General features: G+C 38.8%; 1 protein-coding gene across 1 annotated transcript in view; it reads right to left on the reverse strand.

Annotated features, from left to right (window-relative positions):
* Positions 1-22,282, reverse strand: part of VPS13D (vacuolar protein sorting 13 homolog D) — a 3,321,573-nt gene that overhangs the window by 1,687,378 nt on the left and 1,611,913 nt on the right. Inside the window, exon 30 of the mRNA XM_044060428.1 lies at positions 3,886-4,098. Coding sequence (XP_043916363.1) covers positions 3,886-4,098 — 213 coding nt within the window. The remainder of the gene's footprint in view (positions 1-3,885; positions 4,099-22,282) is intronic.

Genomic DNA, 22,282 nt, shown 5'->3' on the forward strand with positions numbered 1-22,282 from the left:
CGTCATGCAGATCCATCTATAGCCTCAGTGGCTGCTGATAAGCCCTCTAAGCATTTGCCTTCTAACTCCCTTCTCTCCTCAGATAAGGACAGCAAAGTTATGGAAGGGTTGAGGAAAAAATGGCCACCCTGGCCTTTTGGATATAAACTACCAGACGCATATTGCAAAATATTCCTTAACCCTTCTTTCTCAAGCCACTAGGCTAATTTCTGAGCTTCCAGATTCTAATGTTAAATCCCGGCTTACTTCCATTTTAGGTTCCTCTTCCCAAGGGACACGTCATTCTGTTAAATGAAGCTATGATGCAGTAGAAGCATCTGCCAGAGCTGCTACATCTGGCTGTGTCCTTCGGAGGTACTGTTTGCTGAGACTCCAACCACTACCAGATGATATCAAAGCTAAAGATATGGATTTTCCACTAGATTCCAAGGCTTTGTTTGGATCTGCAGCTGCAGAACTTTCTAAGTCTTTGCAAAAAAAGGGCAAGGAACTCCAAGATCTTAAATGTATTTGTGTGTCACCAGTTCCAAAATTTCAAAGGATCTATCTTTCAAAAATTCCATTTGTAAGGAAGCTATCCAGACCTCATTTTCCTAAGAATAAAAGAGGTGCCAGAAAGTCTTATTCTGCCAGTTGTCTTCTAATACTCCTGCTGCTCAGAAACAGCCATTTCCGAGCAAGCCAGGTAGTCTGACTACCAACCTCTTTGCAATCAGAACCCTCTATCCTTAGGTCTTTCCCTGTCCCTCCCTGCTTGTAAACAGATCACTCAAGACTTTTGGGTCCTTTCTATAATCCTCAGAGGATACTTCATTGTATGGAAGACTCCTGCTACCTTCAGGGGTATTCCACAATCCTCGAAAGATCAGCAGGTATTCCTTCCTCAGGTGATTCACACCTTGCTTTCTCAGGGTACCATTCAGGAAGTTCCACCTTCCAAAACAGGAAAGGGATTCTACTCAAGAATGTTCCTAGTCCCCAGAAAAGGTGGTCCTTGGAGACCAATTCTACATCTGTCACATCTGAACACATTTCTAAAGGTTCCCACCTTTTGCATGCTTTCCTTAAACACTCTGCTTCCATTCATTCTTCCACAGGCCTTCATGGTGTCCCTGAACATCAAGGATGCCTATCTTCACATCCATATTCATCCTCTTTACAGAAAAGTTCTGCACTTTGCTGTTGCTTCCTCACATTTTACATTTCTGCATTGCCTGTTTTTTTGTTTATGGCACCAAGGGTCTTCATAAAATGCTTAGCTCCTGTCATTGCCTTTTGCAGACTTAGGGGTATTCAGATTGTTCCTTACTCGGACAACCTCCTCCTTCTGGCTCATTTTCCAGACATACTTCTACAAAACATTCATTTCACAGTGTCTCTTCTGGAAAGACTACGGTTCACTATAAATTTTGAAAAATCCTTTCTTGCTCCTTCACAGGACCGTGTCTTCCTTGGATGCATAGTTCAGTCAGACAAGATGTTGGCTTCTTTACCTTCTAAGAAAGTCATTTCTCTAACTGCTTACTTTCAAGCTATCATTCCACTCCAGTCCCTGAGAGTCAGGGAATTCCTCTGCCTGCCGGGCTTCATGGTATCCACTATTCCCAGGTTACCTTTAGCCAAACTTCACATGAGGAAATTCCAGTGGTATCGCAAGTCAGAATGGATGCAACATGCTCATCCATTAGATTTTATGATTCCTCCTCTTCCCTGCTTGAAAATATAATTGGAGTGGTGGATTCAACAGGTTTCCTTGAATCCAGGAGTTCACCTACAGCCCCCTTCTGTCTCAGGGATTGTTCATGGATGCCTCGGATATGAGATGGGGCAACCTTTGTTTCTTGGAAGGTTCAAGACGTGTGGTCTCCTTCTCAAATGAAGGAACACATCAACATAAAAGAGATGAGAGCCCACAGTTTGCCTTGCAAGCCTTTCATCCTCTTTTTCAACCAGATCCTTTAAAGTGGTTCACAGACAACAAAACAGTTCTGTAGTATGTCAACAAGCAGGGGGGGGGGGTGATATTTCCTGTGCAGGTTGGCTGTCAAGGCTTGGGAATTCGCAACTCTGTGCCAACTGACCCTTCATGCAGTTTGCATTCCTTCCAGTCAGAAAGTTGTGGCAGACACATTGAGCAGGTTCATGACTCAATCCCCAATCCCATGAATGGATGTTGCACAGGGATGTGTTTCTGGACATTATCCATGGGCGGGATACTCCTCAAGTAGATCTATTTGCAAGAAGCAAATCTGAAAGGAACCCGCTTGCACTCTAAACTTAAAAAAAAAAAAAACTTTTGAATAGCATGAGTCAGAATGCGAAGGAACTTGTCCTTAAGCCTTATTGTGTAGACACAATCTCCTGGACTGAGGAGAACAACTAGCTGGAAAGTCAACACCTCTAACTTTATAAAATCCACAAAAACGTTTAGATCCTTAAGCTGCAGAATGGATCAGATGTTGTTCATATTCTTCTGCATTTAAAAGAACCAGGAGAAAACCTTTCTAGGTTTAGGAATGTAAAATCCTCTCCAAATGGACAAAGACCTTGTGCATCAAAAGTGGAAAATGCCCTGCAGAAGAAAGGTAAAACTGGTTCTGTCTGCAAGATATAGGCAAAAACATTTGGAAGTGTCTCTGTTGTACCCACTGAAGAACCCACAGAAAGACTCCCTCAACACTGTTGGGCAGTGATGAAAAAAAGCTGCTCCTTGACCTACTGTGCCTGGAGGTCACCAGAAGATACAGTAAACTGCCAAACATTCTACCTCTAAGTCCTCCTCTTTAGAGATAATCTGCCAGGCTGAGTTTTATAACTGCTTCTGGCAGTCAGCTAACAGATGGGAAAGAAGCACAAAGCTGCAGATCAAGATTCCTTTTCAACTGAAGGTCCATATGGAGTGCCCAAAACAGCCTTTGATAAAAGGGAGGGGGAGTTTGGATAAGATGCACAAGCTTAAGTTCAAGCAACCTCTTCAATGGAGATAAAGATCTAAACTGACAGTATCAATACTTCAGTTATGGCTCCCTTACGGAAAGAGGTTTTCAGTGGAGATTTGGACTTACTGGGATGGGTCCCAGATGGACCTGGAAAATGGTGATAAATGGGGGGGGGGTCATATCATGACAGAATGGGAAGCAATGAAGGTTCAAAGTTCCAGTTACTATAGTTGGTACAATAAAGGGAGATGATGGCTGACTGGATAATACTGCTTGTCAAGAGAAGTAGAAGTCTCTTGCCAGATCAGGATCTCATCAAGATAATAACACCATGGAGGCATGTCAATAATGGTGAAGATGCCCACAGAAAATAATTAATGAGCAGTTTTCAGTTTTCCTGTACTTATTCCCTTAAAAAGCCTCCACAGGACATTCTGTTGCCTGGCCAAAGAGATCTTGTTAAGAATCTGTAAAGGGCTGCATGTCACAATGTCACAGTGTGTGTGTCTCATATTTATCCTGATGGGTGAGTTTACAAATACAAGAATGAAGGGCAGCTCTAGTGGATTACTGGAATTTATGGATGGCTGAAGGTCAAGGAAGAAATTCTGTTTTGCTAACAGTCAAGAAAGCTAAACAGGAAATCATAGTATGTTTTCCCAGCCCTAAATCACAGTTAGAAGAAGGAGACCACTGATAGAAAATCATGCAAGAGCTTGCTATGGGACTCCTGACACAAACTACATCAGACCTTAAAAATTAGCATACAGAATAGCTTTTACAGAGAATGTGTCAAGGGTTCCCTTAACAGGGGAGGGGGGGTTCGGAAATCAAATGCTGGTCAACATAGCCGCACAGAAAAATCTCTTCTTAAAAATTCTGTGTTTAGTCTTACTTACTCAACCACACATCTGTGAACCCCAAATATATTCTTAAAATACTATACCTGAAATGCAATTCCATTTGTAAAGCACCTTGGTTGGCAGTGTTCTTAGATGGTTGCATGACACAATCAAACACTTTAAGTTTTTGTTCTGAAGTCACCATTTGTCCAGCATATCTTGTATCAAAAGCCATCATCGAATGTGAAAGCAAATTCACAGACACAGTTTGGTTTGAAAAGCTCTCAAAAAGTAACTTTGATTTCTTAAAATCGAACCTGTAAATGGAAACACAGAAGTTACAAATCTTTCATAACATTACTAAATTCCTTGAGAATAATCAAAAATGCATACTTACCTCACATTTAAATAATCAATGTGACAGTTCTTTATCACAAAATATAAATATTGACAGTACATAAAAACATCAACACATTGTTGCACTTTCTATAGCTACTGATCTCCCAGCTGTACTGGATCATCAACATAACTGTACTGCATAACTATCTTTACCCACCAGGTGGAGTTGATTCAAGCAATAACCGATAATGTCGGTGTGGTATATTAAGATTCACCCATGGTTGGTGTGGTTTAATCACAAGGGCGAAGCCCGAGTGATTAAATAAAGCCAACCGAGGGTAAATCTTAACATACCACAACCACTGAATCAGTAATTGCTATTATACAATGACATTATTTAAGAAGAAAAATACTTACTTTTCTTAAATAATGTCTTTGTATAATGTCGCCGTGCTGCCCTTCTGCATTTCTTCAATAAACTGTGGCTTTTTCTGATGTACTGCGCATGCATATGGGACTTGCATTCCCACACTTACCCAGTACATCAGTGCTTTAGAAAGCAAGCAACGGAGAAAACAAGGTCTCAGTTTTTTTTTTTAATAATATTAAAAAAAAAAAAAAGTTTCAGACGGTTTAAGGATAGGAGAGAGACAGAATGGAAGAAATAGAAGGAAAATCAGGTAAGTGTATTTGTTTTGAATAACCTACCTGACTTCCCTAGTATTTTCTCCATCCTGTCTCTCTGCAATGTCCGGAGTCTGGATTACAGTTTTTTTTTTTTTTTTTTTTTTTTGTTTAAAAAAGGAAAAAAATTTAATAGTCTGTGTGACCAGACCTTTTTCCATTGGTATATGCTAGGATTTACAACAGGCACGCTGATTGGGCTGACCAATCAGCCCGCTTTTTGGAATATCAATAACCAGTCATTGTATAATTGGTTATAAACTATACGGCTATGTGCTGGTCAACCTCTATTAGTCAAGAATCTGCCGTAATTGAGGACAAAGAAAGAACACACATAAAAAGAGGATATGGGCACTCCCCACTTTAATTATTTCCATCCTTCAGACAGGAAGTTAAACCAAGGCTCTATCTGCCTGAGTTGGTGGTAGCTCAGGTGATAGTAAAAGATCCCACATCACTTACTGACACAAAAAATAAGAGAAGATCCTCTGAGCCCTGGCCAAGGTTCCATTAGTCAGTATGAATTCTACATCAGGTCTCCCCTGAAAACAGGGACTGACCTAGTGGGATTAACCCTGTTAACAAAAAGGAAGTTAACTAAATAAAATATTTCCCAGGTGAAAAGAAAAAAAAACATGTAAAAGTTTAAGGTGAAAATAATTCCTCCTCTTTTTTGCCCATTTAAGTCCAACAGTCAAGGGTACCTAGGTTGGCTATTGCTTTGCAGTTCCATTACTCTCAAGAAAGTACTGTTATGGCACTTACTACATAACTTTCCTATTTTCAGTGAATGGCAGATCATTACAGTAATTGTGTAGTAGAACAAGTACTACACTATTAACTCAAAAGAGAAGTGACAAAAAAGGTAGGACAGATTAGTTGAAGCTATTCAGAACATGCCTCTCAAATTCTGCTCTGACCCTGGAATGAATGTCTAGGCGACAGTGTAAAAAGCTCAGGTTGAATCAAAGCAGACATTTTGACTGAGGAACTCCTAAATCAATCAACAGAAGCTATATTTGCTATTGCTGAATTGGCCCAGACATGAATTATCTTACCAAGTAGCACCACTCGACAAAAACTGAATCTGCCATGAGGAAATGGATTTGTTTGATGATAAGTTAATCCTGTCTGCCTTTGGTAAATAATGCAAACATCTCTCTCTCGCCCAAAGACAATGAAGTTTAATGGCTTTTTGAACATCCAATCTGTTAAGTAATGCCTTTTCTGACTTAGATCTGGCTTGAAAATAATCTGTAAAGTGACTATTCTGGTTAAGAGTAAACTCAAGCACCACTTTTGGTAGAAAGTAGTTGTGTAAGATCTTACCATAACAGTACATGTCTTACTTCTCACTGTTACAGTATTCCTTACTAAAGGAATATTCTGTCGAAGATAGCCAAACAACCAGCTAGTATACCAAAGCTTTAGCACCTTCCAGGCGCAGTATGTCAAATATATGTACTATGTCTATGGCGTAAGGTACATAAGTGATATAGAGCACCTAATTGTTAGAACTGAACTGCCCCATAAGAATCAGAATAACTAAGAGGAAAAGCAGGAACATGTGCATCCAGAAAGGAAAGAAGGATCCCTTGGTCAAAGTGAAAGAAACTCGGCAAAACAGGGGAAAGGAGGGAGGACCAGAATACTGCAACACTGAAAAGCAAGACATCTACTGTTAGGTTACGATCTTAAGCAATTGCACTATGTCCTTCCTTATGACTGTTGCAGTATTTCCTACTAAAAGGAGAGTGCAAAAGCTACTAGAGAGACTGGGGGGAAGAAGTCCACAGAGAAGTTCTCCAATAAACCATGCTGAATGGCCCTGGCAAAACCAGCTTTGGCCCTAGAAATCACATACAACTTGTAGTGTTTAGTAAAGGTGTGTACAGAAGATCAAGCAGCAACTTTCAAAATGGATCTAGTATCCAGACCCTTGAAAAAAGTACCGGAAGAGGCAACCTCCTTGGTAGAATGAGCACAAACAAAAGGAGGAAGCTGCTTATCATGAAAAGAATAGCAAAGAGAAATGTCCTTAGAAATCCAGAAGTAGAAGGTTTGCTTAAAAACAGTTAAACCCAACTTCCTGAAAAGGAAAGAAACAAAGTTGCCAGATTTCCTTATATCCTTACTCCTATCCATGTAATATCTGAGCTGAATTCCCTCATTATCATCCAAGGAAGGTATGAAAAATTCCCTCATTATCATCCAAGGAAGATGAATGGTTTGAATAAAAGAAAAATCATTAACTACCTTGGGCATAAAAGAAGGATTAATACGAACAGAAACCCTGTCCTTGTGAAGAAACAAAAGGGGGGGGGGGACTGCCATGTGTGCCTGAAATTAAAAAAAAAAAAACTCTTGGCAGAAGAGTGAGCCATCAACAGAACAGTACAGCAGTTTTCCAAATACAGAGCTGCAAAGAAGAAGCTGCAGGCTCAAATGATACCAGAGTAAACTTTACAAGAACAAAGTTAAGATCCCAAGGAGGAGGAATAGGACTAATATAAAGAACACCTTTCAGAAATTGTTTGACTTCTAATCTATAAGAAACATGTGGACTCAAGGGCAGAAAAGCAAAGATGGCTGACAATTAAGCTTTAATAGACGAGTATGCCAGGCCAGAATTAAGCAGCTCACACAATAAAAATGGACAATAGGAATACCTCCAGAAAGACAGTCCAGTTCTTGCTGGCGATACCAAACAGATAACCTCTTCCATTTAGCTGCACAAGATTTTCTAGCAGTAAGTTTTCTGGCCTCCTGCAAAACCTGAAACATGTCAGAAAATTGGTGTCCAAAGAATCAAATGAAGGGTGGGTAAATGAGGGTGAAAGAAAGATCCCTTGTCCTGTGTGAGAAGAAGGGGGAACCAAAGCCATCTGGACAAAAGGGGGTCACCAACATGACTCTGAGCCTGCCCCACATGATCTTGTGCAGGGCTCTTGGTAAGAGAGGAAGATGGGGACAGACATATGGGAAAAAGACAAAAAAAATTCATTTTCCAAGCCAGAGAACTTGGCAGTCTGGAACAGAACTTGGGAAGTTGCCTGTTCAGAGCGGAGGCAAAAAGACCTACTTGAATACCGCTCTGTGAATCATCCATTCATGATGATCTGTCCTGGACCTGTTCAGAGTGTCTGCCACTGGATTGTGATCTTAGGGAATATAAACTGCCTGAAGGATCAGATGACGTTGAATCACAAAATCCCATGCCTGAAAAGCAGGCCTGCAAAGAAGGTATAATTTTGTTCCTCCTTGTTTGTTTATGTACCACATAACTGTAGTATTACTTGTTAAGGTTCCACCCAAAGAAAGTGCAAAGCATGAAGAGCCAAAAATCAGACCTGTCATCTCTTTGATGCTGATATGGTCCTCCAGATGTTGTGAACACCAAACTCCCTGACCTCTGATGCCTTTGGAAGAAGTTCCCCAACCTTGATCTGAAGAATTAGAATACACGTCATGTGTGGGGAGAGGAGCCTAGCAAGGCAAGCTGGGATTCAGTGAATCTGATGAAGCCACCAAAAGAACTGGAGTTTGAGGCAAGGCAAAAGAAGGATGAAATAGTTCAGAGGATGGGAATGTTGAAGCCAAACAGTTTTGACATCGCACTGAAACTTCTTCACATGGAGTCTGGTGAAGAAGACCATAGGAATGGCGGATACCATGAAGCCCAGAGCTCGAAAAAAAACTCTCTTGCAGGCACTTCTGAAAGAGGAAGAAAAGGCTAGATATAAAGTGACAGAAAGGACCTTGGGAGAAAGAAGCAAAGCCAGAATTGGCAAGATATGACTCCAGCAACCCAGAAAAAGTTGGTCCTGTCAAGGGGATAGAAAAGACTTTCTGAGATTTAAAGAGAACTCCACACTGCAGAGCATTAGCAAAGTATATTCTAGATCTTGAATCAGAAGCTGCTTTGATGGGCTTGAACCACAAAGTCATCCAAATAAGGGAAGATCTGATCACCCTGAAGTCTACAGTAGGCTACCACCAGGGTCAGACATTTGGTAAAGATTCCTGGATCTGTAGAAAGAGCAAAAGGTAAAGCAGAGAACTGATAATGTAAAGAGAAAACAGAGATACGTGAACATTTCTTGAAGAAAGGGTGAAAAGGACTGTGAAGGTAGGCATCCTTCAGATCTAGAAACACCAGGAAGGTCTGAAGCTGAAAAAGAGAAAACAGAGACTAGAGAGATAACACCTAGAACATTTAGAAATGTGTTGATAAATGAGAGATCAAAACAGTAACTGAGAAGGCTGATGAGTAGCCACAGAAATTACTGCAGGGGTAGCAGAAGGGCTTTTATATAAAATATCTCAGGCACTTTATAGAACCTGTCCGGTTTCTTTGGAACATGAGGCTTGGAGTTAGGAGCCTGGAAAGCAGAGGAAAAGGTGTCCAAGAGATTTTCCAATACTGAAGGGACTGCAGAGAAGGCCAGGGCAAGTCAATCTGCAAGAGGTCATAGTACCTCTTCTGGATATCAGGCATTTGTGAACAGCCCCACTTAAAATGTTCTACCATGTCAAGAAAAGTGTCGCCAAAACATTATTCCTTAATGTGGGAATCGAGAAAGGAAATCCTCTTCCTCAGACCTCAGGACAGGAGTTAAATGCATCTGAGAAGAGTAAGCCAAAGACTCTTCCCTAGAAACGAAGTCCACATCTTCTTTAGAGGAATGATAATTCAGAGGGAGTTTAGAGGGGGTAGAAGACCAAGGAACAGAGAAAGGAAGAGAGAGCTCCTGTGGAGGCTTCAAAGCCATAATGAATTTGAAAAGTCCTGCCATATGGATGGTCCTTAGCCACAGGAACCACATATTTATTTTTGTGTTTCTTTTGTAAGAGAACGTCAACTGTGACAAACTGAGGGGGGGGGTTCAGATTCCTGTCTAACGTCAATAAGGGAACCAGGGACTTCCAAGTTGACTGTGCATTGTGCAATAGTTTAATTTCAACTATCTCAGTCTGAAAACAGAAACTCAGAAGAGAGAGACAGTAAACTCGTATCTTTGAATACATTTCAGCAACTGGCTAGTAAGTGCACTGCCTGTAGGCCAAGAAAAAAGAAATTCAGAGAACCTGAAAGAAAATCAATCACAAAAGCTGAGGGAAAAACACTGACTGGGAAGAAATCTATAGCTATTCAACAAAATGCAGTGCAGGCTCCAGCTTTACTGCAAGACGTGACATCCAGTAACCTAGAGAAAAAAAAAATAAGTCAGCTGTACTCAGAGATGGCTAAAATAAACAAAACAGTTAAGGACTACATTAACTCAAATAACAAAAGGCTGGAAAAAATGGAGGAAGCTTTAAAAAGATAATCAGATGGGGTGATAAAATGGCAAAATCAGAGGTTGAAATGAAGAAAAGACCGGTTGAATAAGAGACTACTCAAAAAGGGATGTTTCAAAAAATAATAAAATTAGAGGACAAAGCACGTAAGGAAAATCTGTGATCTTCTGCTGTATCACAAAAGCTATAAGGAACAGATTGTTAACTCTACGACAGCACAAGTAAGCAATTGGAATGATATTCCACAGCAGGAGTTGTTAATTGAAAGGACATATGGTGTGTACGTTTCAAACCTGGCCATGAGAAAGCAACCTAGACCTTTAATAGTAAAGATGCAATCCTACCAGCAGATGGAGTTGATTCTGTCAAAACTGCAGCAGAACAAAGAACTAAAAGTGGGAGACAGTACAGTGTTTATGAAAAATGATTACTCACTGTATACCAGGAAGGAAAGGAGTACATTTATTCCACTAATCAGGGAATGTAGAGAAGCAGGCACGAGATTCAAGCTGCTTTACCCAGCTATTTTCAGAATATTTGTTCCAGGAGGGACAAAATAATTTTTTGATGCATAGTGTTAAGCAGGAAATATAAAAGCTTGTTCAACAAAAAGTGACTTGTGAAAAAGGAGATTCTGCTTCTTGTTCTTCTAATAATAGAGAACACAGAGAGACTGTGTCAGTAAAATCTTTTTCAACGTCTGAACAGAAAATGTTTGAGAGAAAAAAAAAAGCACAACAGTTGACTAGAAGAACCAGGAGTACATTGGAAATGAAGCAGAGCTCAACAGAGATCAACAGGAATAAAACTAGCAACTTGGAAATTGGCAAATAAATGTTTTATTGAACAACCAGGAGTACACTGGAAATGAAGCAGAGACTGGATTTGGGAAATTGAAATCAACAGGAATAAAACTAGCAACTTGGAAAGTGGCAAATAAATGTGGGATTACAAAGCATTAATTAAATTTGAGAAACATGACAGAAAAACAAAACCTGGAAATATGGGACTTTTTTGACTTTGTCAAACTTGTAGAGGACTCTGAAGCATATGCACTACTTTATGCCATTAATGTTTGGAACAACATTTAAAGAGGGGGGGATAAGGAGGAAGGAGTTAACTGTAAGAAAAACAAGATTGTGTTCTTAATACTAGTGTTTTTATAATGCATGATATAATCGGCATGCTATAAAGTAAAGTTTTCTCAATTATTTTTTAGTGTAATAGGGATATACTAAAGTAAACAAGTGGTCCTGTTTCTTTGTTCCTCCTTCCTTTTTTCTCCTTGGTCAGCTTTAAGAAATGTAGGCAATGCAATGTAAAAAAGAAGAAAAGTCTGGTTAAAAGAGCAGGATACAAGAAAAAATCATGTGTTTTTTTCACTCTTGCGTAGCAGAACAAATAAATGAGTGCTTGTAGAAGCAACTCTGTATCTGGTTCTCGTGTCTCCATGGAGACAATCAGATAAAGAGCAATAAAAACAGAATACTTATTTCTTTCAATGGCTACGAGATAATATTTTCTGAAAGCATTCAAGTGTTTCCCATTGTGGAAGACTAATAAAGATAAGACTAAACCAAACAGCACATAGAAAAAGCTCAGGCTGTACCATGCATCTCAGCATGCATAACCTTCCTTTTAGGTTAAACCAAGTCTGTAAGTGTGGCTGTCAACCTGGGGCAACTGCTCCTATTAGGAGGGTAAAACTTCAGTATTTGAAGATGTACATAGTTTTGTGTGTTAGTATTAAGTTAATAGGTTTTAGGGGTGTATTGGGGGTGTGCTTGTTCTTTTGTTTGAAGGCTTTCAATAAAACAATACGTTTTATAAGATGTGACAAACTCAAATGGATATGACAAAAAACTGCATAAAAGATCAATCTACCAAACATTAGTGTATGAATGTTTCACAAAACCTGGAACTGGACACTTAAAGATGTTGCACACAAAAGGTAGGAATAATAACTTTTTAACATAATGACACTTTCCTTATCATCTTTAAATGTTAGTGGTCTTACAGATATATACAAGAAAGAAATAGTACTGGACTTTACTAAAAATGTATAATGCAAATAGCTATGCTTCAGGAGACACATTTGGAAAGAAATAAACGTGAATTTGAAAATGAAAGGTTTTTAGGATGGTTATTCAGCATAATACCAGAAACAAATGAAAAGAGGAATATTTATATTAACTGCAAGAGAAGCTCCAATAGTGATGCAAGATGATAAAAAAGATAACAATAGATTTGTAGTACTATGGGGCTACTGGCAAGGGAGGAGGATTAAACTGGTATCTATGTATATTCCACCTAAAACTGCTATAATGGAGCTTAAGAAAATTCTGGAAGAAATAATATTACTTATAGATAGGGAATGGAATTTGATTTGCAGCAGTGAAGTCATACTGGTTGGCCCAGAAGGGAAAATATAACAAAGGAGGGTAGATTTTTGAAGAAATTTATAAAAATATTTGGCATGGAAGATGTGAATTCAGAAGTACGGGTTTGGAGTGAATTTACATATTATTCCCCCAAGATAAAAAAATTGGTCTTGACTAGGCAGAACACATACTTTCACATGTACATTTATTTGACAGTTTTGATACGCATCAAATAACTATTTCAGATAATACACCGATAATAACTAAACTAAAGATGTAGATATTGAAATAAAAATGAGACACTGATGCTTTCCCACCTATCCGTTGAAAAAGAGAGGAATTTAATAAATGGGCAATGGAAATTATCTGGGAGTTATTAGAGAATATATAAATTTCTTCTGAAAACATAGCTAGGGAGTATGATACAATTAAAGTGGAGTTTAAAAATAGGGTGGAAATGAAAGAAAGAGAGATATAAAGAAATAAGATTTATTTAGAGGAACTGACAAAGTTTAAAGTGTTGTAGAATAGGGGGAATCTCGCAGAAGAAGAAGAGGAGCAAATGCAGAATGCTAAACAGAAAATAAGGAATTACCTCAATAATATGCACAAGTTTAGAAAGATTGTTGTTTAGAAACTTTTTGTTTTTGATAACTCCAGAGCACAAAAACTTTTAGCACAGCGACTCAGGTAACATAAAATAAAAAGGGTTGTTGCCAAGCTTGGGGTCCCTATTACAGGGAAGACAACAAGAAATCCTACAGAGGTACTACAGATATTTTGAAAATATTATGCAAGTCTATATAAAGCAGAGAAATATGGAAAACAAGAAAATGTACAAATAGAAATGTTTATGGAAGAATTAAATATGCCACGTTTACAGGCAGATGAGTCTAAATTACTAACAGTTAGGATAGGAGGAAATGAGATAAAAATGGTGATGTATATATAACCAGGGTTGTCAGATTTGTAAAGGGACAGGTAGGGATGGACCATTTAAAAAAAAAAAGGGGGGTCGGAATAGCAGGCAGTTCCGCATTAAACAGAAGTAGCTCTGCTTTGCGATTTCTGATTGGCCCATATGACGGCATACAATCCAATCAAAAAAATCCCACAGCAGAACCCCTTCTGTTAATGCAGAAGAACCCGCTGTTTTGCACTGAACAGAAGTGGCTCAGCTTTGCAATTTATGAGTGGCCAGCATGCCGGTATATGAGCCAATCAAAAATCACAAGGAGGAGGCTGTTTCACCGGGATTTTAACCAGCAGTGTGGGACTCTGGATTGGGCTGCTGATCCTGGGACAGTCCCGCTCAAATAGGGATGTCTGGCATCCCTGTTTAAAACCATTCCACAGGAAAGCCCCCAGGAATAGATGATATTCCAGTTGAAGTTTGGAAGCTAGGAAAAAAAAATGATAAAAATCTGGAAGGTTTTTAAGGGCAGGAGAAGCACTAACATCCTGGAAGAAAGCAGTGTGGCATTAATACCTAAAGAGGGTAAAGACCCATCAGATCCAGCTTCATACAGGCCCATTTCAATCCTAAACCATGATTATAAAGTGTTTCTGTATATAATGGTTAAAAGAATTGCAAAGGTGATGCCCAAATTGACAGATATGGATCAATGTGGCTTTGCGGAGGGCAGGCAGACTGATCCAGAGGGAAGCAGAATGCAAGAAAATACCACTACTGTTGGTAGGTCCTGATGCAGAGAAAACATTTCACAGAGTAAGTTGTGAGTTTATGAGCAGGGCAACAGAAGCATTTGCATTCCCTGATAAAATTATAAGGTTGATTAGGAAGATATATGAGGGATCACAGGCAAAAATTAATGTGAGCGGGTTCCTCTTTGAAAATTCCTGTTTGAGCAGAGGAACCAGGCAGGGCTGTCTTCTTTCCCCTTTGCTATTTGCATTATATTTAAAGCTATTAAACTGCTTAATTTCCACTTCCATATTTTTCCATAACCAATCACTCAGTTGACATAAGCTTGACCTACATACAAAACTAGCAGACCCAAAAGCATGGTAATCATTTGCATCTTATTGACTTTGCCCATAAATAACAACTTCCTTAGTCTCATCATAGTTACAATCTTTTGAGCAATATCTTGGAAAGAAAGATATAAACTGGGCCGGAAGACAAAATATGGTGCAGTTACTCTAGACAAAGCATAGATGTTCTATTTCCCTGTTGTTGCCTAATACAGACAAATATATATATATATATATATATATATATATATATATATATACACATACATAGTCTGTGTGCATATATTCATACACACACATTATATATATATATATACATACACACACACATATAAGAAGATACACAGAAGATATTTCAAAAACGTAAGGATGTGAAAGTGTTTGACTATGGGCCTGGGTACCAAAATATAAGTAGTGAAATGGTTTTGTTTCCCTTGATTGTGTATCACAGCAAGACATACTTCAATATACCAGACAATAAGTATTGGTAAGCAATTAATAAGTAACAGAAAAATGTTATTTAGGAGGGGAAAGAGACCTGTGGTTAGGGATACAATGACCCTACCGATGGAGCAAGGGAGAATGGGGGTTGCCTAATTCAAACAGTACTTCAATGCCATATAGTGAAGAACACACACACACACACACACACACACACACACACACACAATCATCAAAAATATGATGATGTGATGAGGACGGACTATCAGAGACTGAAAGAGATGGTCTCCCTACCATGAAAGAATACAAAATATGTAAATAAAAAAAAATAAGTGCATAAAGTGGCAGAGAGTCTAATGATAAATAAGTTAGTGAAGGGATGGAGTAAGTAAAATTTGCTGATAACATTTCCAAGTAAAGGGACAAAGAGAAGGCATGAAACATCAGAAAGTAACTGGAGTACGACAGCCATGGAACTGGAATTATGAGAGCAAATTATTCGGGGAGAAGAGTAATAAAATTACAGGAAGCTAAAGTTTGTTTGGACTACATGACAGGGATCTGTTTCTTTTTGTACTGCAGAATAATAGCTAGAAAGAGATGAGTGGCTATCCCATTGAAATATTTGATGGGGGGTGAGACCATACAAAGCTATTAAAAAGGGAATGATTTGCAAGACTTACAAAATATATACATGATAACTACTATAAAAAATCAATTACAGGAACTTAGGCAAGACATAGAGAAAAGGAAGGGTGTAAAAGTGAAGAATCAATGGAGAGAAATGTGGAGGGCTTCTAAATATGGCTATAACTTGAGACTGAGACATTTCAGGATATTTAGATGGAAATGCCTACATGTACATTGTTATACTCAGAGTGCACTGCAAAGGACATTCCCTCAGTCTGAAAGTAAACGGCAGAGATGTTTAGGGAGTGACAGGGGAAAACTGGAGACATGATTTCTGTAACTGTGTAGAGATGACATTGTTTAAATACGCATTGCAATATGGCCTTGGGCAGACAGTGGGTGAACAATTTAAAGTTACTAAGGACCTGAAGCTATTAAGATTGAAGTAAGAGAGTTAACTCAAAATATATAAAAAGTTCTTAATGTTCTTTAATTATGCAAACAGGTAAAAAATGCAGAAAGTAACTGGTGGACGACAGCCATAACCGATCACTCAGTTGATACATATAATCCTGACCTACATAAAGAACTATAGAAATAAGCCTGACCTACATAAAGAACTGCAGAAAGTGAAACTCAAGGAAGAGATCGATCTTGGAAAAAGTGTTACATATTGTAAAGGAAATAAATCTGTTGGAGAAGAGTTGACTAAGAAAGGGAAACAAAAAGATATATGCCCTTAAATAATATGTGTATTAGGACCCACCTTCAAATATCAAAAACACATACCTACAAAACATCCAAAAATCTCTCCCACTTTGATCCTGACATTTAGTTATTTATTTATTTATTTTCAGTTTGATTACCGGGGAAGTCCACTGGGCCAAGAAGTGCCCATTTTCAGTGGAGGCCCGGGAAGAAAAGCTCCATAAGCAATACAATACAATAAAGGTTACATAATGTTAAAGGTAAAATACAAGAGTAAAATTCATACATTCAGGAAATGCAAAATGCATAAATGTACATCATAAGACAGTGCAATACAGATTTTTTTTCCAGTGGCAATACAGATATTTACAATATTTGCATACTTAAGAGTCAAGTGAAAGTCAGCTAAGTCTATTTTGGAGGAACAGAAATAAAGCTTGAGGGTAGAGTGGAGCAGGAGTATAGAGAGCTCAGTGGGGAAACTCCCTAGAATTTATATAGGGTGAAAGCAGGAACATTTCCATTTGGATGACAGGTATGAGAAAAGTTGGGTCTTGAAGGATTCCGTGTTAGGTATAGTCCTAAGTGATGGAGGGAGAGAGTTCCATTTTTTACCTAGAGAGAAGGAGAGTAGAAGCTGGCGAGCAGGATGTTTGGGTTTGAGGATGGAGATTAGGTTTTGGTGTTCAGATCTCAGAGATCTGTTTGGGATGTATGGGGAAGGATGTTTGTTAAGGCTGGGCATTTATCTGGGTAGAATATTAATTTGTGAGCGGTGGTTAGTTGGAGATAGTCTAGGTGGTTAGGGAGTTCTAGCCAATTCAGAGATTGTAGGGTAAGGCAGTGGTGAGTTGAGGTTTTGGATTTAGTGGCAAATTTAGAGATCTTATTATAGCAAATTTCAAGTTTTGAGGTGTTGGAAGCAGACAGATTGGTTAGAAGAGGGGCACCATATAATAGAGAGGGTAGAAGGTAGGTAATCGTCAAGGTGTGCCTAGAGGAGTTGGAAAGAAATCGGTTATTCCTGTAGAGCATACCTAACTTTTGGTGGGTTTTCTTTATGTTTTGTTGTATGTGGAGATCAAATTTAAGGTGTTCGTCTATGGTAATGCCGAGGAGTTTTGCAGAAGGGACTACTTCTATAGCAGTGTTGGTTTGGCTTAGGACTTTGAAAGCATTTTTGTCAAAGGAGGAAACCCTGGTTGGGGGGGGGGATTAGTACTTTAGATTTAAGATTTATTAGAGTTGAGGAAGAGATGGTTTTGGTGTATCCAGTCCTCTGTAGTGGAAAAAGCTAGTTGTGTTTTAGTCAGTAGTTCAGGAACGTTAGAAGTGGAACAAACTAAGGTAGAGTCATCAGCGTATTGGATGACTGTAGTGTCAGGGATGACCGTGTAAAGGTTATTTATAAAGATGTTGAAAAGCATGGGCCCGAGGATGGACCCCTGAGGAACGCCGGTAGGTGTAGGCAAGAAGGAAGAGGTAGAGTCCTTCCATCTGACAGCTTGAGATCTGTCTTATAGGTAACTGGAGAACCATGATAGAGTATTAGGGGAGAGATTACGGTTGGCAAGATGAAAGAGAAGGTGTGTATGGGAGATGGTGTCAAAGGCTTTAGAAAGATCTAGCAGAACTGTGGATACTAGAAGTCAAGAATCTCGGGCTCGATTGACTGTGTCTACGAAGGATAGTAAGGTAGTTATGGTGCTGTGGCCAGGGCGGAAGCCATGTTGGGTGGGTGTTAGTAGGTGATTCTGAGTTAAGAAAGGCAAAAGTTGGTGGTGGACACATTTTTCTAGAATTTTAGATATTGGAGAGAGTAGGGCAATGGGGTGGAAGTTAGAAATAGTGGTGTTTTTACCTCCTTTGTGAAGAGGTAGAATGTAGGCTGAACGCCAAAGTTTGGGTACATACGACTCTTTTAAGGATCTGTTAATCAGGATACTAACTGGGAGGGAAATACCTTCGGCTGCGAATTTGAGGAAGAAGGAGGGTATGTTGTCAGGAGTATTAGAGCATGGCTTAAGTTTGGATAAGAGCCTTTTTATAAAAATGGTTGAAACTGGTTTGAGCTGGAAATTAAGGGGACAGTTATTAGGGTTGTTGGGTGTTGAGGAAAGGGAGTTGGGTGGATTATTGTTTGGGAACGTTTTGGTTAGCTTAGCTATGGAGTCTGTAAAGAAAGTGTTGAAGTGAGAGCTCAGCTCCATGTCAGTTAAACTAGGGTCAGGGCAGGGATTATTCCTGGACCCTGGATGGAGAAGGGAGTTAACTGATTTCCAGAATTGTTTTGGGTTCTTATTATTTTTGGACTGAAGTTTATTACAGTAGTTTTTTTGTCCAAGGTGATTAGTTTTTTTACTTGGTTGCGGAGTTGGGTGTATTGGAGCAAAGCAGAAGACAGTTTATTTTTCTGATGAAGCTTCCAGGATTTGTCTGTGTGACGCATGATTTGTTTAGTTTCTTTGGTCAGTCAAGGAGCAGAATTGGCTTTGATTCGTTTGTTTCTTAGAGGGACTAGGGAGTTAAGAGTATTTAGGAAGATAGAGTTAAAATGTTCTACAGCATTGTCAAGGGGGAGAGTGTTTAGGATTTGCCAATTAATTTGTTTAAAAGTGTATGAGAAAATTGTGGGGTTGAAGTTACTAAGATTACGAGTTTGAATGTAACGGTGTTGATATTGGGTGGAGTTAGCTGAGCGATGAATGAAGGCAGGGAGATGGTCACTGAAGGTGTCAGGGATATTTGTAAGTATCCTAAAATCCCAAAACCGGCTCCCGCTAAAATCACTCCCCCTAGATGATGCCATTAACTACTTCAACAAACTCTTTCTGGACACACTAAATAGCTTAGCCCCTACTAGAACCAAACATACCAAATCTAACCATGACCCTTGGCTAACTAAATCAACAAAACAAAACCTCCGTCATAGAGATAAAGTATGGAAACAGTGGCAAAAATATAAAACTAAACAAACTGAACTTGCCTATAAGCAACTCTGAAACAACTGCAAAAAAACTAGTCATACAAGATAAGAAAAGCTACTTCTCCTCGCAGCTATCCACCACAAACAACAACCCTAATAAGTTTTGGAAATCCGTTTCTACATTACTTAATCCGGGCACACCACAATACCTATCCCCAACACCTAACAAAAGCCCACAGCAAATCTCTCATGATTTTAACTCCCATTTTATTACTACTATTCAAAACCTAATCAAAGACCCTAAAAATAACTCCTCACTTAAAAATAAAGCCTTCCCTACACTAGACTCCTGCACTAATAATCTAACAACAACATCATTCTGCGTCCAACCCATTCTCATCTCACAAATAGGCAAACTTCTCAGTAAACTTAAACCCTGCTCTCTCTCTGCAGATAAACTTCCCCCTGAATATTTAAAGCTAGCATCAAGCACAACTGCATACCCAGTCAGTATACTAATAAATCGATCCCTCTCTGAAGGCTATGTTCCAAACTTATGGAAAAAATCTATCACCACCCCACTTCATAAAGGTGGAACCTCCCATGACCTGTCAAACTACCGCCCAATCTCAATACTTTCACCACTATCAAAAATATTAGAAAAACGTGTGCATAATCAATTACTTAAACACCTCCTGGATAATGAGCTTCTCTCTCCCACACAACATGGCTTCTGTCCAGCACATAGCACAATTACAGCTTTGCTCTCTTTCACTGATACTGTCAACAAAGCCCTTGACTCTGGTCTCTATACCACAGTAATCCTATTAGACCTGTCAAAAGCTTTTGACACAGTATCACACAACAAACTACTGTACCAAATATCAAAACTAGGAAGTTCCCCCAATTCTGTCAAATGGTTCACTTCCTACCTCAATAACAGGAAACAGTCAGTAAAATGGCAAAATATGCAATCTACCTATCAAAAAAACAACATAGGAGTCCCTCAGGGTTCCATTCTAGGGCCACTACTTTACAATATATTTATCAATGACCTTCACAAAGTATCTCCACTAGGTAACCTGATCCAATACGTTGATGATTCAATAATTATTTCTTCCGCCAATACCTTCCCTGGCCTTCTCAACATAACCCAAAAGGCTTTTACCTCAGTAGAATCCTGGCTAAATAATTCTCAATTACAACTAAACGCCAAAAAACAAAACTACTCCTATTCATTTCAAAACCACCTAACATAGACTTTAAGGTTTTTTTCTAAAGATGGAATTGAAATAGAAATAACTAAAACCACCAAACTATTAGGTATAACAATAGATGACAAACTCACCTTTGAACCACATATTCATAACACAATAAAAAAGGTACACTTCAAACTATGCAAACCGTATAAGACACAAGTTATACCTCAACAAGCAAACCAAAGCTAAACTAGCAAATACCTTGCTCCTCCCTTCCCTCCTATATGGAAGTGCTATCTTCACCAATCTACTTTCATCCCTTCGGAATAAACTGCAATCCTGCTATTATAAAATAGCTAAGTTTGCCTCAGGTAAACCAAACCGTACACACCACTGTGAAGCAACTGCAGAACTCAATTGGTTAGAATTCTCAAGCCATCTTTCTTATATCCAGCTAACACTAGCACATAAATTAATCTTCAAACCACACCTCTGCCCAGTGCTTCACTCAGTCGTACAAACGTACAACCCTGCACGGCCACTTAGATCCTCTCAGAAACAACTAATAAAGGTCACAAAACCTAACAAAAGAGCTGGTCAAAGTCTATACTCCTATAATATAGCAAAACTTTGGAACAAATTACCCTCCCATATAACACAAATGGATTCTGCTAAACTCTTTAAATCATCACTCAAACTACACTACCAAAATAACTTGTCCTGTCACTGCACAATAACCAAACCTACACAGCCTCCCCACTTCTTAACAAACCATCCTATAGGGCAATCACAACTAACCTCTGTACATATTACTGCCCTTACTGCCTAACCTTTGTCTCCATCTCCCTACCTCTTGCTCCCCTTTCTGCCTGATTTCTTCCCTCCTTCTCCCTCCCTCTTGCTACACTATTCTATGTGACACTCACAACTTACCTGACTAGTACATCTGCCCTTATTCATGGGGTTAACTCTCTCCCTTGCATGAAACCTTCTGTTAATTTTTATCTCAAGGTGGAACTACAAATAAGTTGTCATAATGTACTATATTGAATGCACTACCATTATAATACATAATGTGTATTGTGTATGATATTTGTATAGAATGCACTACCATTATGTTATATAATGTACAAATGTTTTTATAACTCAATATATCTTAATGTTTTGAATGTACTACCGTAGAGCTATTCTCCCCGGGCCTCCACTGAAAATGGGTCAATGGCCCAGTGGACTTTCCCGGTCAACAAATATCAATAAATAAATAAATAAATGTGTGTGATGGTATGACTAAGATCAATACCACCATAACAGAAACCAGAGTGATGAAGAAAAGTATGACGGGGATGGAAATGGTGTTAAAAATGTGATGGGCATAAAGGTAATATGGTTGGGAGAAAGCTCAATATTTTGAAAATGTTGTACACTTTATGAGCAAAAAGTGAATGTGTCAATCCAATGTGTGTGCGACTAATATTTCAATGATGTTCTGGCTACATGACATCGGATAACGTAACAATTTAATAAAAATATGTTACAAAAACAGTGGAAGATGTAGGCAAATTCCTTTATCTAAGCAAGCTATCAGACCTTCTAGAGAAGCTCATGCTAAGGTAGCAGAGACAGTGCATCTCAGCAACTAGCCGACAAGATAGAAGAAGCACAAGGAAGACAGAAAAGCACACTTACAGAGGACTCATATAAGGATGAATTGGTCAGCAATATAGACAAACTACAGCTACAAACTGGGACTGGTAGAGAAGCCTTGCTACTTAATATTCCAGCAGAAATTATACTCGTAACACTAACAGGTCTCTATAACAATAAAACTCCATGTGGTCAAAATTAATTTTCTTGTCTTTCAGCATATATAAATAACATAACATTGTATTAACCTAAA

Source organism: Protopterus annectens, chromosome 2.part0 (assembly GCF_019279795.1).
Source record: "Protopterus annectens isolate FY-2018-M chromosome 2.part0, PAN1.0, whole genome shotgun sequence".
NCBI classification, from domain to species: Eukaryota; Metazoa; Chordata; order Ceratodontiformes; family Protopteridae; genus Protopterus; species Protopterus annectens.